The sequence below is a fragment of the Corythoichthys intestinalis genome, chromosome 9 (assembly GCF_030265065.1).
Source record: "Corythoichthys intestinalis isolate RoL2023-P3 chromosome 9, ASM3026506v1, whole genome shotgun sequence".
NCBI classification, from domain to species: Eukaryota; Metazoa; Chordata; class Actinopteri; order Syngnathiformes; family Syngnathidae; genus Corythoichthys; species Corythoichthys intestinalis.
In genome coordinates this window covers 54,443,566-54,462,152 of record NC_080403.1, presented here as the reverse complement: position 1 = coordinate 54,462,152, position 18,587 = coordinate 54,443,566, and the positions used below count along the sequence as shown (strand labels likewise).

At 37.9% G+C, this 18,587-nt stretch overlaps 1 protein-coding gene across 3 annotated transcripts in view; it reads right to left on the bottom strand.

The window, feature by feature from the left end:
* Positions 1 to 18,587, bottom strand: part of eya2 (EYA transcriptional coactivator and phosphatase 2) — a 228,326-nt gene that overhangs the window by 26,880 nt on the left and 182,859 nt on the right. For all 3 annotated transcript variants that reach the window (XM_057845495.1, XM_057845494.1, XM_057845496.1), the window contains 7 exons: positions 18,454 to 18,522; positions 14,648 to 14,690; positions 14,432 to 14,558; positions 14,216 to 14,332; positions 6,362 to 6,438; positions 2,986 to 3,169; positions 1,462 to 1,610 (listed from right to left, as the gene is read on the bottom strand). In XM_057845495.1, the coding sequence (XP_057701478.1) occupies positions 1,462 to 1,610; positions 2,986 to 3,169; positions 6,362 to 6,438; positions 14,216 to 14,332; positions 14,432 to 14,549 (645 nt within the window). In that variant the 5' untranslated portion in view covers positions 14,550 to 14,558; positions 14,648 to 14,690; positions 18,454 to 18,522. The remainder of the gene's footprint in view (positions 1 to 1,461; positions 1,611 to 2,985; positions 3,170 to 6,361; positions 6,439 to 14,215; positions 14,333 to 14,431; positions 14,559 to 14,647; positions 14,691 to 18,453; positions 18,523 to 18,587) is intronic.

Here is an 18,587-nt window from a genome sequence, read left to right as displayed (position 1 = left end):
TGAAAGAGTAAATAAAAACAGGTTCTATAATAAATCACTGTGAGGCAATAGACCCTACTCACCAACGTCATAGAATGACGTGTCGCTGTATCCGGCCGCCATATTGTCCGTCTCTGTTTAGCCCTATTCTCAATGGTTTCAATTAGTCGTTCAGTTTATAGAGCAATTCACGGAAGCCCCGGTGCTTTCAGACGCTGTAAACTCATTGGATGCGTTGCATAAAAGGCGTTTTGTTGAAGTGCTTCAGTCTATCCATTCGCCAGATCCATATTTGATGCCTAAATCGATACTTTTCGACCCGCTGTCTTTGCCCTCTCTGCCTGACATCTGCTACCCTGATATTTACAACTATCTTGTCCACAGAAACTCAGCCTATTCTCACGAAAGTGTGAAAAACTTTAAGAGCAGCACTCTAAGCAACATTACCTCGTGTGACCCAATTTTCTAAAATGGCGACAATCAATTAAAAAAAAAAAAGTTGACTGCAATGGCCGACGCTTCAAGGATAGGTGGATATTGGACTATTTCTTCAATAAAACACGCAACAACTGTGTCTGCCTCATTTGCAAAGAGACAGTCGCTGTTTTTAAAGAGTTCGATGTGACACGATAATATTACCGAACAAGACACGCTGACATGTACGACATTACAGGGAAGATACGCAGCGAGAAATTATAGCAACTTGAAGCTAATTTAATTTCACAGCAGCAGTATTTCGCAAGAGCCCGAAGTTCGAAAGAGAACGCCACAAAGGCGAGATTGTTGAAATTATGAATTAAAAAAAAATAATAATAAAGCAAATGTGACACACAGAAGGGCTTGCTAAAATTTCTTTAAATGTATTGTTCTACGTAAATCAGCCCAGGTAGCCCCCCACATTTTTACCACACCAAATCTGGCCCCCTTTGCAAAAAGTTTGGACACCCCTGTTTAACCGATGATCCGTAGACGAGGCCAGCTTCTTTCACATGTTACCAGCTAAACATTATTCAGAAAATAAAGATGGTGGAAGAAATAAGCATCTTGAATTTGAAACGGTATGTTGTCGGCGATTAGCCTCGCAATGATCTTAATTGTGCTTGTCAGCCCAAAACCCTCTAAATATATATTAAATGCATCTTACCAGATATAAAATGACTACTACATAATCCGTGGTAATCGTTTGGAGCCCAGTTTTCTCGTCGAATTGCAGCAGCCCATTTCGCTCTCCTCTCCGGGTCTCTCGGAATACGGTAGAACCTCAAGTCTCTCCGTCTATCTTCTCTGTTATTGCAACCGACCGCCACACACGCCTTCACCATTTTGATTATTAATGTTAACGAGCAGAAAACACGCCATCATAGGAGGAATTTACGTAGCGGTAATGCATCAACAACGACGAGTTGACGGACAATATGGCGCGGGGGCATGGTTGTGACGTCATGTGAGTAGGGTCTATAGCTGCTAGCTAAAACCGGTTACCTCAATGTCGGCATCCAAAGGTGGCACCGGGTCAGTGACTTTTTTCCTGCCCCTCAACTTTCCGTCGGATCCCCTCCGCATGGACACGGTGCCCCTCTCACACTCATCTTTACTTGGTGTGGGTGGGCTAGGAGGTTGGTGGTACTCCCCTAAAATCAAACCGATATACATGAAAAAAAAAACTGTGTTAACGTTTAGCTTATTGGCTAACATTGACGTCGATAGATATCAAACATTTTCGAAAGGGAGAGGCCTGACCCAGTCAAAATGGATTAGACCATAGGCGAAGTTTGACTTTTGGGGCGGGGGAGCACAACATTTTGATGGCCCCAAAACGCAGTGTCAGCAATAAAATTAACTTTCAAGAATATTTAGAATGAAAGTTGAAAATCAGCGTTTTTTTTGTTTCCCATCAGTCTTGAGGGTAATTCTAAATCAGGCTGCTTAGGACAGCTATACTTTTTGCCAAGATCGTCATCCATTGAATATGGTACGCCCGCCGGTGTCGTGCCAATGTAGTTACCCCAGTCAAAAATTGTATCCTCTGAGCAGAGCCATATGGAGGTAGATTTGTGTCTTCATTATTCAATCCCCCAAAAAAGTTGCTTCAATCAAAACAAAAAAAAAGTTGCTTCAATCAAAATATGTATTTTCAACAAAAAAAAGTCACTTCAACAAAAAAAAAAAATGTATGAATGCAAAAATACATTTTAAACAAAAAAAAAAAAAGCATTTGAAAGTTATTTTTCTTTGATTTTTTTTTTTTTTGGATTGAAAATAATTTTTTTGGTTGAAGCAACTTTTTGGATTGAAGTAATGTTGTTTTGTGGGTGGGGCACATTTTGGCTAGAACATTTGTGTCTTTATTATTCAGTCAAAAAAGAAGTTGCTTCAAACAAAAAATATAAATTTTCAAAAGAAAAATCACTTCAATCAAATAAAGAAAATTTTCAATCATAGAAAAAAAAGTTTTTGAATGCGATAAAATATTTGATACTCAAATATTTGCATTTGAACACTAAATTTTTAATTAAAAAAGTTTTCTTTGATTTTAGCAATCCTTTTTGTGTGACATCTGTGCCTAAATCATTCAACCCCCCCCACAAAAAAAATTTTCAAACAAAGAAAAAACATCATTTGAAAAATAAAATTGCCCTCCCCGAATTTTTTTTTTTTTTTTTTTTAATAATATGCAAAGCAAATGACCGTCTAAGGTGCTCGTCACATAATCTGTTCAAAAACTCATTTTGACCCATTATAAAAATATCGTTCTTTGTTCATTTAATTCATTTTTGTTGTTTGTTTTATTGCTTAACAACTTTTATTTATATAGGAAAGTTAATTACATGCAATGACACATTTCGGCCACCAGGGGGCCTGGACCCCCTGCCCCCCTTAAACTCCGTTTATGGATTAGACGTCTATCACCGTCAATGCTAGCTAATGAGTTAACCCACGCAGGTGAACTTAATTTGACCTTTCACCAGTCATGTTGTTTAAATACAGTATTAGTGGAAAACGCACCTGTGTGAGACTCCGGGCTGTGATTGGGTAACATGACAGGGTGCTCCGGGTGCTGATAGGCTAACGGGGTGCCGATGGAGGCGGGGCTTATGTTGCTGCCGCTCAGGTACGGGCTGTTGTAGTGATGTGAGTTGTAATACGGTGAGTACTGAGTTTGACTATAGCTGGAATATGAGGAAAAATCCTGCCAACGAGACACAAACATGTCAAAATGTACACTTAATTGAATAAATATGATTATGTCATAAGGAGATCACAAAATGTAAGAATATTTTGAGGCTAGAGGGCAGGTAGCTGTACATGTACAGGGTTTCTACAGTATTAAATTTCATTTCTTGCTTTTTAATGCCACTTTTCATGCAACTTTAAAGTGCCTATGACAGCAAAAAACATGTTTATTTCATCTTTCACGCCATGTTTTATGCTCCTGAATGAAAACGATCGTTTTGTAAATTCAATTTTTGAATCCCGCGCCATGAAAATGAGTGAATTCCTGCTCCAGTCTCGGGTTGCAATGGCGCCACCAGGGGATGGCCAGGGGTGGCCATGGCCCCCCTTCTAAATTTATAACTGGCGCGAGAAGTGGGGTGTTGAGGGTGCTGCAGCACCCCCTGGTGTTAAACCGAGGCTTATTGGACCTTTTATTTTTCAAATGATTTCATGTGTCATTGCCGTCTCTCTGCAGGGAATTGCATTATAGTACACGGGCGCTTTTATTTCCAATACAAAAACTCCAACACACACTGTAATAGAACGCTGCCTTTGTAGTAGCCTAGTAGTAGTTCGTAAACTATCCAGCATGTGTGGAGAAAATGCACAATTATGACAAATTTGGACCAAAACGGCTCTTCTTGGATGGGTAAAACTAAAAAAGCTGTGCGTTACTTCCAGCGCCGCTGCAGTATAATGTCAGATTGTAGTAGCTGTGGAACTCAAAATGTTGACTGTACTGTTATGGACTCGGCACATTAAATCATTAGTAACATTAAATATAGCACAATACACCAAAGTATATCAGTAGGCGTGTCCTTAAGTCTTTCTGATAGTTTACTTCTGGCCTTTTACTGCAACAACATAATAAAAACCTGAAATTAAGGCTTTTAGTTTTGGTGTGCCACCCCAAGATTTTAAGTGGCCTCGTCTGGCCACCCCTATGAACAATTTCTGGAGGCGCCAATGTCGGATTGAGGACGAATGCGAATGAGACGTCACCTGGGTAAGCATCTCACAATACAGCATTGCTTCATTGCATGCAGATTCAGCTGATTTTACAGATTAATTTGTTTATTTTTTGCATCACGCCAGCCAAATCTGCTGCAGGGTTTTGTTGCTGCACCAGGGAGAGGCGTGTGAGTCTTTATGGGTTTCACAAAAGTTCCCGTTCACCCAGAGATTGGCCAAAACAAGTCTGACAACTGTGGGACCATTTGACTTATGAGGAAGTGAGTGAACATCGTGTTTTGTATTATGTCAAATACTGGGATCATGGCACTCGTTTTAATACGGAGGTGGCTTGCATTTTGCAGCTGACAATGCTCCTTGTCCACCGAGAATGCCACTTGCGGCTTGGCGCACCCCCCCCTCGGTCCTGTTCGCGTGCCCGCAGGGTAAGCACTATACTCGGCTTATTGCCCTCTTGGTGTGGCCGGTGTTTTGTTAAATTTTGCAACCCATCAGAAATTTCAACTTTGTGTTAAAAATGGCCGCGAATACAGCGATTACAAAGTAAAAACTTTCTTTCTTCAAACTTTCTTTAAATAAAGGAATATTTACTTACGTTTGATCATGGACGGACATGTAGAAAAGTTCTCCTCAGACACTTTCTGCCATGATAGCTGGACACAACAACTGCACGCTGCTCTCTCACTGTTTACGTCTTCGCTGTCTAGCTAAGCATTAATTTACGCCATATTCGTGTTGAACATGTATGCTTATTTAGCACCTGTGGATAACATTGAGAGTCCAACTGAATGTAAAAGAGGGCGTATTCACAGCCACAACAGCTTTGGGAGCAAAATATTATAAGGGTGCAAAATTTGGTAGAACACCGGCAAAAGACCACTATCCTCAGGTTGGGCTCGGGCAGCTATGCGCTCCTCTGACGTCGATCGGTTTGTCCGGTGGTCATTCTCCAGCTGCTTCCCTGGCAAACGAGCTCTCTTGCCGGCAGCAGGGGAACGACAAGTTCTAACATGCTCGCCGCCGTGGGTGTTGCCGATCGGCGAAGACAATCGACAACCCCGCTGCCGTGTGACATGATCCGGGGTGGTTTTGTTTGATTTTTGGCTTCAAAAGTCGAGAATAAGACTTTGAAACGCCGCTCGGTTCGGGGTAGCATGTTGCCTAGCAGTCACGCCTCCTGGTTTGTTTAAGTTCTCTGAAGCCGGGGCAGGGAAATGACAAAAGCCGGACTAACTCTGGTGGCATAAAATATCGAGGTTCAAGAAGTCGACAGTTTTGACCATTATGGAGTACTTTTGCCATGTCGTACTGAATAAATGCATTTTTAATATTTCATACTCCATTTAGTACATGACTGTTATTTGTCATGACCATACCGTTTATTTAGCAATTGGGGAAAAATACTTAGATAAAAAGAATATCCCGTAAAAATATTGGAGTAGAGAGACTGAAACAATGACATTTTGCGGCTCTCTTTGTCACATTTTCGTCGATCTGAATAATTCCCCCTCAATGGGCTGCATTCTTAATCAGCTGAAATCGTGACCCTGCTGACGTCATCCTCCAGCAGGGGATGCTAAAGCGCTATAATGATAGGCAGGGGCTAAACGGCAGATTAAAAGACAAATTTCTCTTCATCTGCACATTGCTAAGTTGTTGTATATAGTCGAATCGTCTCAAAATATGATTCTAATTCACATAATAATGCTATTTAAGACTTTTGTTTTAATCCTGTCATACGCACTTTAAACAACTGTAATGCCCATGCCCAACTGCAGATAATTTCACACACAAATTGTAAGTATAGTTTTTAACTGATAACCGATATCCCGATATTGTCCAACTCCAAAAATCTGATACCGATATCAAACCGATACTGATATATGTGGTTGTGGACTTAACATATTATTGCTAATTGTATTGTGATGCCCCACTGATAAAAAAATAATCAGCATACTAGTTATAGGAAAACAAATACACCACAATATTTTTTTTCTTTCTTAATACATTTAATGATATACTTTAAAAAACATTTTTATTGTTAAATATGACAGCTAAAACTTATATCTCAAGAATTTTCATACATTCTGTAGGTAGAAAGCCAAATTCAATCTTTTTTCAAAATCCTACAATGGCGGATTTACGGATTTGTGTCTAACTTTTAAGCATGATCATATGATATTTTTAGACGTACTTGTTGCGTAGGGTTGAACGGCGTGGACGTAGAGATGGCGTGGCCCCCTTGGAAAATTCCCGAGGAGATGCCCGCGCCTGCGAAATGACAAAAATGTTAAAAACTTGTCGAAATGCTGCTCGTTTCACACATTCCAGGGACAGTTGACGCAACAATCACAGTATTCCACGTGCCCCGAAATCAAGAGGAAGTGTCCTTAAGAACTTTTTACCGCAATTTTTGGACTATAAGTCGCTACTTTTTTCCTTCATTTGGAATCCTGTGGCTTATAGTCCAATGCGGCTTATTTGTTGATTTATTTGGGTTAATAGGTAACAATGGTGCCATAAGACTGTCATTAGACCATCATAATAATGACATGACACTGTCATTAGCATTAATGAATGCTTATACCAGATGTCATTTAGTGTTATCCGGCAAATTATTTCACTTTCGAATAGATGTAAAAGATCTGAGCTGGACACAAATGGAGTTACTGACATAATTTGCCAGATGACACTTAATGACATCTGTCATAAGCATTCAGTCATGCCCATTATAGTGTCATGTCATAATTATGACAGTCTTATGTCGCCGCTGTCAAATAAAGTGTTACCAAATTCCATAACTAGCAATTAATGAAACAACTGGAACAGTAACTGAAGAAATAATTAGCACAGAACATGAATTTTGATTGTTATTTACATCTGTAGCGCTGCAATGCATGCTAGGAGGCATGTTGGACAACAACAGTGTTCATAGCAGGTGGCAGCAGAGGTTGACTGTCAACCCCTAGAGAGCGGTGATGGCCAAATTAAGCTTCTTAAAGCAATGAAGCTTTGCAGCCAATTGATTCAAAGCTTCATGGTGGTTCATTTGGTCTTATGACAGTCGTACGATGCCGCTGTCAAATAAAGTGTTAACGGCTAATATCTCTCGATGTAAATATCCCATAATACAGTGAGGTCAGCTGTGGCTTGTAGTCCAGTTCGGCTTATCTCTGAACAAATGCAGTTTTGTTGTCAAATTTAACGGGTGACAGCTTATAGTCAGGTGTAGGAGTAAGAACCTCGTGTTAACTCACGATATGATACGATTTGCGATACAAAGTGCACGATAATGATGATCTGACGATATGGCGATCCAACGATTATCGATACATTGTTCGGAAAATCATTCTAGGATATTTTACAAACAACTAATAAACAGAAAAAACAAGCTTCTGCTGTGAATTGGATTGAATTTATCACTAGTAGACGTCCAATCCATTTGAACTGGGAGGGTGGCAGCGAATGAACACAACTAGAGCTGAAACGAGTACTCGAGCAACTCGAGTAACTCGAGTTTAAAAACTGATCCGAGTAATTTTATTCACCTCGAGTAATCGTTTATTTTGACAGCTCTAAGCATCACGTTTTGCTCGGACTACTTTTAATGAGGAACAACGCGCTGTCACGTGCGGAGAGGAAGAAGGGGGAAAAAAAAACCTTACTGCAGCCGACAGCCGCCACAAACGACGCCGACGTTGCTAAATACTAGCCCGCACGATGCTACGTTGGTACAGGTAGCGTCTCAGGCGTCTCATAGAGATCACATGTATGTTGAACTAGATGCTACATGACAGACTCGGCCGCGTCTGGGCAGCTTTAGTAAACAGCCGCCATCTTAAAGCAGTAGAGCGCTAAGCGCTAATAAAGAGCGCTAAGCGCCAATAAAGAGCGCTAAGCGCTAATAAATAAGTTTAACGTTACTGTTCTGAAGTAACGTTAGCCCTGCGGAGGGCTAGGTTTCTATTAATTATGACCACTGTCGATGCTTGGCTAACGTGTCTTACATACAGGCTTTAACATAACATAGCATTGTGGAGTGATGAGGGTCTAAAATAAAAACTTAATCATGCTAACTATCAATTTTAGCTCAGTAGTCATTGCTGGATAAAACACCAAGTAGCACTGGTGCTAATGTGCTCCAATACAGCCTGTATCATACATTTATTTTGAACACTGCAAAAACTATCCTATCAGGACTTACAGTTTAGACTAACTTAAAACTTAACTAGAACTTAAAAATGGCTTGACAGAAAGAGAAATTCAATTGAAAGACGTGGGAAAAAATCCAAACTTTTAAGTGATGTGTGTTATCAAGCGTAACGGCATTTTTAGGTAAGATATATATATATTTTTTTGTAATAAGATCTAAAGTTTTTTGAGTGAAAGCAGTGAATTAGTCTTTTTTTTTCTTTTTTTTCTTTTTTTTAAATTCTAGTTACATCTGAGATGCAATTATTGGCTGTTTTCAACAATATACATCGAAAATAAAGACATTGATTGACTGAAAATGGTTCAAAATTAGATGAAATGTCTTGTTTTCTCATGTATATTTATAATTGCTCTTCACCTAAAAATATATTTGTTTTATCCGATTACTCGATTAATCGATAGAATTTTCAGTCGATTACTCGATTACTAAAATATTCGATAGCTGCAGCCCTAAACACAACCCTCCCGCTTCAAACGGATTGAACGTCTATGGCCGTCAGTGGCAGCCAATGCCAGGCAATGAGGTCATTTTGGGCCATTTAAGGTCATTTGCCTGTTTATTTTCAGTTACTTCCTGTTGATTTTGGGGTATTTCATGGGTCACTTCCTGTTTATTTTGAGTTAGAGAACAGGAAGTGACCTGGGAATCACCCAAATGAATAGGCAGTGACTCAAACTCAACAGGAAATGACCTGTAAATGAACAGCAAGGGACCTGTAAATGCCCCGAAAATCAGACAGAATGACCGCGAATGCTCTGGTTTCGAATTAGTGCTGCAACAATTAATCGATTAACCCGAGTATTCGATTAGAAAAAAAAGATTCAAATTAAATTTTGCTGCTTCGGGTATTCGTGTCATTAAAGTGGAGTTGTAATGATTTGTTTTGAAAGTGTTTGCATTTATTGATTTGGGTGGATACTCAGCTCTCTAGTCTACCTCATTTCACATGGCTGAATCCATTTGCTCCCTGTTCAAACCAACATAAGCGTTTGAGCAAATTTTTTTTTTTTAATGCATTCCTAATTTAGTTTAAAGGTATATTTAGCCGTTTTTTGTGGGAATATGTGTCTGAGCCCTTTGTTAAGAGCACTGTAAAAAAGCATTAGCATTTTATAGCATTTAAGCTAGTGGACTTTTGCTATGTAAGTTAGCTAATTGTTCTTTTGTTGTACGTAGATCCTCTTTTTTTATATACCGTGTGACGCCCAGCTCAGGTGTTTTAATTTTTTATGTTCCTTATCCGATTACTTGATTTTTCGAACTAAATAGTTCATCGATTGATAGACTACTAAAATAATTGATAGCTGGAGCCCTATTTCGAATGAACGAACGTTCCCAGTCTAAATGGATTGGGCATCTTGCACAGTCAATGGCAGCCTTAGAGTTACCTGAGACACTATTTTGGTGGAAGATTTCGGTAGCAACTTTTTTTGTGACAAAGATCACATTTTTTGATGGTGATTTTATGCAGAAATGTGAGAAATTCCAAAAGGTTCAGATACTTTTTCATACCACTGTAGACTAGGACATCAGGATGGGGAATCGAACCAACAACCTCTGGGTTGGGGAAATACTAGGCTACCCTGAGCCATGTTTTATGAACTCATTGGCTGTTATTTACGGGGCTAGACGTCCAATCCGTTTGAAGCTGGAGGGCTAGCTGGCCCTTCCGCTTCAAATTGAATGGTCGTAGTGAGACATTTTAATTTACAGCAGAAGGATGGTTGGACGCCACACCAGAGACCACTGGATGTCTATCATTGTCAATAACACCAATTTGAAATTTACCATTTTTTTACAGTACCGAATTTTAAGTTTCGAGACAATGGTATAATTTAAAGGGCATAACTTTGCTCATTGATTGGCTAGGAAAGGTCACATGGTTCTTATATTGAGAATTTGAATGATTTTGACAAAATGCGATTGTTCCACGTTGACCGTCTTTCCTCTCGTCCTTCGGTCTGATTTTTTTTGGTGACCTCCCTCTTCTCTACCTCGCCGGTCCCCCCCTAACACCTGTTCCCCATTAGCTGCGGTCTGGACTCTTGGCGTCGAACACCTCCCCGGCCCACCTCCTCCTTTCTCAGGGTCAAACCCACGCCCCCATTCTCCCGGCTCAGGCCAACAGCACAACAGGCATGGCGAGGACGGAGGGAAAGTGAGAAAACAGACAGAGCGGGAGAGGAAACTAACGGGGAAAACAAAAGAGGCGCCGATCAAAATGTCGGCCGGGTGAGGCTCCGACTTGGAGAGCTGCGTGAAATTGACCTTGTGTGCGACAGGGGGGCGAGGTTAAAGTGTGTTTTACAAGGGGCTCGGGGGGGTTTAACGACCTGAATGAGATGCAACAAACGTGAGGAGATGAAAGGGAGAAGACAGACTACAGTATCGACTCGCATGAATATTGTGGGAAGAAATTCCGTTCTGTTGGACAGTTAACCCTAGCCTCATAAAAAAAACTGGCATCCACATAAGTGGACATCACGTTTTGGGTCATGTAGGCCACAATATTAACATTTGATATAGTACAGGGGTTGGCAAACTTAAAATCCCCTTTCAGACTTAAATTCCTGTTTACAGTGGGGCGAATAAGTATTTAGTCAACCACTAACTGTGCAAGTTCTCCCACTTGAAAATATTAGAGAGGCCTGTAATTGTCAACATGGTTAAACCTCAACCATGAGAGACCGAATGTGGAACCCCCCCCCCCCAGAAAATCACATTGTTTAATTTATTTATAATTCATGGTGGAAAATAATTATCGTCGTTGGGCAACACGGACTTTCTGAAATCAGTTCTTCCGGACAGTCCAGAACCAATGAAGGGACGCCCTGTCCCAACACAAGTAACACCGGAGAACGCCCGATATCCAACTGATAACATGACTGACAAGACTCCAAGAGCCCCTTTGACGCTGAGGTGGCAAAATCCACAACCCTCGTTGCCCTGACAACAGTCATTCTTGAATCCTCCTGTCCAATCCACAAACAGACAATAATCCTAAACAGCCCAAACTGCGATAGAGGATTAGCCTAAACACACCCTTCTTTCTGCCCACAGCCCACCCCGCGAGAAGCTTCAAAAGACCAAATGTTCAACTAATCGTTGCCTTTTTTTCTCTGGAACCTTTTGTTGACTTGTGATATGGTGATCTTGCCTCCTTGCCTGAGTCTGTTTCGCCTTGTTGTTTGATCACTGTCGACCCGAATAAATTGTCAACTTGTTTCAAAGACTTTTTCCAGCTTTCAAAATGGAGTCAGTACAAAGGGTTAGACTAGGGTGTACGCGCGGAGTTTGGCCTTTTGGCCGGGATCTCGCCGGTCCGGGTCGTTGGATCTGTGCCAGCGTGGGTCCGGCGGTTCAGCTGGCGTGATTCCGGTGATTTGGCTAAAAGGTCAGGTTTAGCTACATTCACCACCAACTGTGTAAAGTCATGGTGCCACTCGAAATGTGTACCCACAAGTCTTTGCGCCATTCCCAGTGTGAATTCCACAAGTTTGAATGACGCAAAGACTTGTGGGTGCACCGTCCAGTGACACAGTAACTTTACATAGATGGTAAATTTTTGTTATTCTTTTGTTATTGTTATTCTTTATTAGGCCTTATAACCCCCGCAGTACATTTGAATCAAATATCCATTTTCTAACTCGGTTATATTACAGGTGTGGCCTACATTACCCAAAATTTGATGTCCACAAATGCCCACATTGGGTCTACAGTATATTATAATTATATTATTTTCTATTTTCATAATGTTTTTTTTATGTAATTTTTAAAAATCACTAAATAAAATAATGAATTAATAAAAAATAATTTCTAATGAATCTAAACCTGAATACACTTTGGTTATTCTAATGTTGATAACTAATAAACAAAATACAATTATTAAATAAAAAACGTTGTTAAAATAGCTTTTTTTGCTTGTAATGAAAACTGTCAAAAATCAATATTTTAACCAAATGATGCGAATAATTGAAGTATTTTTTTTTCATTTAAGATTTTTAATATATATCCAGACAGAAAATGTGTATAGGTTTAAATTAACAAACAAGAAAATAATTAGTATTAACTGATTGGCTGCAACATTGATAGACATCCAATTCAACTGAATTGGGAGGACCTCAAATGCTAATTTTTCAGTGCCATTGACGGCACCAGACGTCCAATCCATTTTGACTGGGAGGGGCGAATGATCAAATGCTAAGGGTTCAGAATAGTCTGTTGACCAGACAAAAGCAATCTCTAAACTTTAGAATGCAGCTTTAAAAACTTTAAAGTGAATGTTTCTGGGGCGGGAGTTTATTCACAACTCATTTGGATACAATACACATTGTCATATCTAATTTTGGGTTTCTAATTTGTTATGAAAGCGATAGAATTTAGAAAAGATAGACATTTTGGTGTGAATTTTCATTATCAAGCCTCCTCTAGACTTCTCTTTCCTTTTCTATTTGAGGGAATACACGTGTCAGACATTACGCAGGAATGTCAATATTCTTGTAAACACACACGAAATGCGACCAAATTGACTTTAAAACTGTCCGGAGAGACAAAAAAAAAAAACAATGTGTGCAATGGTATTCATCAGTCTCATGGTTGTAAAAGTGCCACGCAGACCAAATGTTTGCAGCATTTTTTGTCTTTTATTTGTTTAGGTTTTTTAAATATAGTTTATTTTCTAGATTGTTGAATCATCGCAAGGGAGGTTCCAGTGACTCATTTTTTCGTCGTAATGCGCAAAATATGAAAAAAGAAGCAAGTAGGGGAAAAATAATTGTAACTAGTTAAAAAAAAAAAAAAAAAAGTACTAAGATTATAACAATAACGACAGTCAAATTGGATTAATCCAAAAATAGACAATTTATCAATTACCAAATTAATTGACAACTATTTTGATCTTGGATGGTTAGTCATTTAATCTTTGTCAGGCTTTTTTTCCCCCCATCTTAACAGTTTTTTCCCCCCAATGTATTATTCTATCTGTTTTTGTTTAATTTATAAAAAAAATCCCCAATAATTAAACTTGTAAATTTTCATGTAATACACTTTTTAAAAAAGTAAATAAAAGTGTAAATACAACAATGAATATTGTCTTGATAGTTTTATTTTATTTTCAAACTTTTGAATTTAAACACATTTTTAGATAATATTTTGAGCTTCTTAGCAGTAAATAGTGCTATTTTATTTTTTATTTGTAATCTAAATTTGAATTTTGAAACAAGTTTTCTCTTTATTCATTATTTCTTTCATGTATTACATAATATACAGTATATCTATTTTTTAAAGATTAAAACAGTAAATTTATCAGTGTATATTTTGTTATTTACTTTTCAATTAATATCTTTATTAAAAATATTGTCTAAATTTTTTGGGGGGAGCCTCTTAACAGTTAATTCTTATTTATTTGTATTTATTTTCAAAATTTTCACTTTTAAAAAATGTTTTAAAAACATAAATATTCAAATTTTCAATTATTATGTTTAATTCATTCCCAAATATATTTTTTAAAAATCAAACAATTAAATGAAGCAGTAAATACATATATTTTCCTTTAAAAAAATTCATAATTAAAATAAATATAAAAATTAATTAACATAAATATTCTATTTCTTGTTTTTTTTTTCATTTGAAAAAAAAAAACAAGTAAACAAAATACCATGTATTTTCCTTAAAAAAAAAAAAAAGATAAAAAGAGCAGCAGATATTTTTGAATTTCTATTGTTTTTAATAAAAACAGAAAAATTAATATAGCAATTTACTAAAGTGAGATATCTGATATAGTTACATGGCTTAACAGTTTTTTTCTTAACTCTTCCAAGAATAAAGTTTGCTCACCGTGTGTGTGCGAGTAGCCATAAAGGCTCTGACCAGCAGGGGCGCTGCCGAAGTTGGAGTAACCCAAAAGTCCCGTTTGGCCCGGCGAGTGACTCAAACCTTCCTCTGTTTTAATGTCTGCGCAAAGAGAAAATTTGCTAACCTGTCATCTCTGGCGCTAGATTGTGGCTTCCAGTCAAAATGGATTGCACGACTAATCCCGGTCTGTGTACTCACTGTAAGACGGCACAGCGTAGCCTTGCGCGTGATGCGTGTAAGTTGCGTAGGGTCCGGCAGCTTGGAGGGTGGGGCTGTACTGCGTCTGTCCGTACGCCGCCATGATGCCGTCCCCCATTAGGTGAGCCTAAAGACGAAAATTCAAGAAAGTAAATTTTATTGCTGGGAAGAATGAGTTATTTTAGTTAAGAAAAAAAGATTTCATAGAAACCTCACCAGCTGAAGGTTTGAGGGCGTTTCCAGTCAATAATGAGGAACCCTGCAAAACACAGCAGATGCCTTAACCCTGAGATCTAAGCAGGGTCGGCTCCACCAGAGTGGCACGGAGGGGGCAACTGTCACCCTAAAAGCCAAGCTTGCCACCCGAGTTGGTATTGGGGGCACGATCTATATATGATTTTTTTTTTTTTTTTTTTTTTTTTTTTTAGCAAACTCTGATTCAATTCATCTGCCATATGTTGACAAATTGTTCATTTTTATCAATGTGGCTGAAAGAAACAAGTTACCTAGGGACTACAGTGACAGTATCTGAAGTGCCTTTTGTTTTTTTGCTGGTCTTGATCCTTTACATCAGGTGTGTCTAAAGTCCAGCTTACGAGTTATTTGCTGCCCCGGAACTATATTTTTGTGGCCCACTCGCAAAAAAAAAAAAAAAAAAAAAATTAAATAAAAAAAAAAAAAACTACGTAAAAAAGCACCAAAAAAGAAAAACTGAAAACCGCAGAATAGAAAAACTATGAAAAAGCCGAAAAAAAAAGTCGGAAAAATGAGGGAAAGGACCAAAAAAAAAGTCAAAAAATGAGAAAACAGCAAAAAACACAAACAACTGCATAAACACCAAAAAATTTGAACATCCATGAAAAACTACAAAACTGTAAAGGCAGCAAAATCTTGAGAAAACCCCGCAAAATGAAAAGAACCCCAAAACCACCAAAATAGGAAAAAAACCTGACAAAACTGGAAAAAAAAAACAAACAAAAAAACGGGGAATTTAAAAAAATGTGACATAGTGAAAAAAAAAATACTAAAAAGCAAAAACGTTGCAGACGAAAAATGAAAAAAGGCAAAAAAAAATGCAAAAACGCGGGAAATGAAAAACTGCAACCCCTCCAAAAACTCGTGAAAAATGCTGGGAAAAAAAAAAAAAAAAAAAAAAAAAAAAAACGCCCAAAAATGATCAATCAGAAGAAAAAAGACAAAAAACTGCATGAACAACAAAAAACTGAACACTTGCGAAAAACCACAACGCTGTGAAGGAAAAGAAAATTGAAAAACTGAGAAAAACTGCAAAAACCCAAGAAAAACCACACAAATTAAAAAGCACAAAAAAAGGTACACAGCAAAAAAACAAAAAAAAAAAAAAAAAAAAAAAAGGCGAAGTGCAAAAGAAAACCAGAAAAAATCGGAATTAAAAAATGTGAAAAAGTGAGAAAAACTACCAAAAAGCCAAAACCTTCCAGACGAAAAAAAAAGGCGAAAAACCACAAAACCCGCAACCCCTCGTAAAAACCCTGAAAATGCTTGAAATGCCAAAAAAAAAAAAAGACTAAAAACAGCATAAACCACACAAAACTGAACACCTGCAAGAACCTACAAAAACAATGTGGACCATAAAAAAACAATGAGAAAAACGTGGCATGGAAAAACTAAGAAAGCCAAAAAAAAAAAAAAAAAAAAAAAAAAAAGGGGAAGCGCTAAAGAACACCAGAAAAAAATCGGAATTAAAAAATGTGAGAAAGCGAGAAAAACTACCAAAAAGCCAAAACCTTGCAGACGAAAAAAAGGCGAAAAACCGCAAAAACTGCAACCCCTCCTAAAAACCCTGAAAAATGGTAGAAATGCCAAAAACCGTCCAAAAATGAAAAAAAAAAACAAAAAACAAAAAACGAAAAACTGCATAAACCACACAAAACTGAACACCTGCAAGAACCCACAAAAACAATGTGGACCATAAAAAAATGAGAAAAACATAGTATGGAAAAACTAAGAAAGAAAAAAAAAATAAAAATAAATAAATAAAAACCCCGAAAACATCGGGAAATGCCAAAAATCGCCTAAAGATGAGACAAAAAAAAAACACCACAAGAAAACCCAACAAAAAAAATCATAAGCACGAAAAATTGAACCTCCCTGAGAAACCGCAAAGCTATGTAAACAAAAATCCATGAAAAAAATCCTGCAAAAAAACTGCAAAAAAAATCCCTAAATAACCAACAAAAAAGTTGTATTGAATTCATATTGTCTACACTTATCGATTAGGCGAAAGTAGCCGCCGAAACTTAGGTAAATAAAAACCTAAAACAATTGTCTGTGATAAAAGAAAGAAATCAACTAACCAACAAAAAACATACAAAAAAACGCAAAACAAGTGAAGAAATACACATTACATTCAACATCACACTAAAACGTAAAACTTCATTCGTTAAAATGTGAAATACACCACCATAAACACATCAACATTCACCTAACGCAGTACTTCTGAGTGAGAGCGATGCCTGTTGTGGCGCATGTGACCTCGGGGAACATGCTTTTTTTTTTTTTTTGGGACCGTACTAGAATAAAGTGTACATGCACATCCACTCAGTGGGTGGCAGCGGCGCTCTCATTTTCAGAGTGCGTGCAGTATTTTTGAACTAAGCAAGAGCACACAGAAAAGAGATATGAAGAGCTGTGCGGTGTGCACCGTTTTCGAAAGTCTTCTCCGGTTCTCACGTGTTCGCCAGAGAAGTGCCATTTTCGGCCTCGGATCGTCGCGACGACCGCCCTCACCTACGGTTCCTCCCTCGGCCGCCGAGAATGCGCTTTTTTCGGGCCGTTTGCCTTTTGCCTTTGACTTTTAATACAGTGGGAGATGAGAAAAAACACTGTTTACTGTGCCAAAAAATGATTATAGCGGACGGACGGAAGCCAAATCGATTAAGACGCCACTTAAAGACATTAGACCTCAATCTCATTGATAAGCCGCTTGATTGTTTTTCAGCGAAAACGTGCCGAATATTGCCAACAATCGTCCCGCTTTGTCAGTGTTATATCAGTAAACCAGTGAGCACTGTTCACATCCTCGGGTGCAAAATAACCCCACACCATTGCAAAGGATGTGATACTGTGAGCAGCGAAAATAAAAACAGTCCTTCTGTCCAAAGACACTCTTTTTCTTCTTCTTCTTCTATTCAGTTTTGTTTTTTTCAGTCAATTTTTTTGGCATATTGTCCTCATGAGTTAATGTTTCTAATCAATTTGAACTTGGTATTATTTACTGATTTTATTTTTCAGTATCAAATGGTCAAAAATGTACCGAGTGTATTTTTAGTTTGGATGTGACTTTTTTTTTTTTTAAATTCAGGCAAACTGATGCGTGTTAAGTCTTTTCTGTTACAAACAAAACAATGTTAATGAAGTTATACTTTATTATAAGTTGATCTATGTTATTTTTTTTCTTTAATAGAAAAAAAAGGACACAATGTTAGGCAGAGGCGTAATTATAATAGTAATATTATAGACTAATGATACTATTTACAGTGGCGGGAGAGAATTTGCTTGAGGCGCAAAACATTTACGTCTTCCTTGGGGGGGCGTAACAGAAAATAATTGAGAAGCACTGACCTAACGTCAAACCTATTACATTAAGTTGCAAAACTGATCACATAACATGTCATTTATCATATAAAATCTTAAAATTTATCTTGTTTTATGTTAAGTCGATAACATTTTTAAGCATGAAACCTCCACATAAGGAGAAACCTATCACTTCAAGTCATGAAAAGCATACCGTCATTTGAAATTTATCAAGTTAAATCATGACATTTATCTTGTAATATGATCATAAAATATCCACATTCATGAAGTAAAAAATGATCACCTCTAAACAAATAACTAAACTGATATTTAAGTGTGTTTAATGAGTTCATTACTAGTTTAAATGAGTACTTCAAATGGATTGGACGTTTCTTGCCGTCAAAAGCAGGCAATATAGAGCTTGCACGGTTGAGCACAGAACAAAAATTTGACACAAAAGATCTCACCCGTTTCCAAAAAAAGGAGCACGATGCACTTTTTCAGCTTTTCTCGCGCCCGTTGTGTCCTCAGCGCTCCTGTCGAGGAAGACAAAAACAAACAAACCGTCGGTACTCTGGAATACTTGTGAATGACACATACA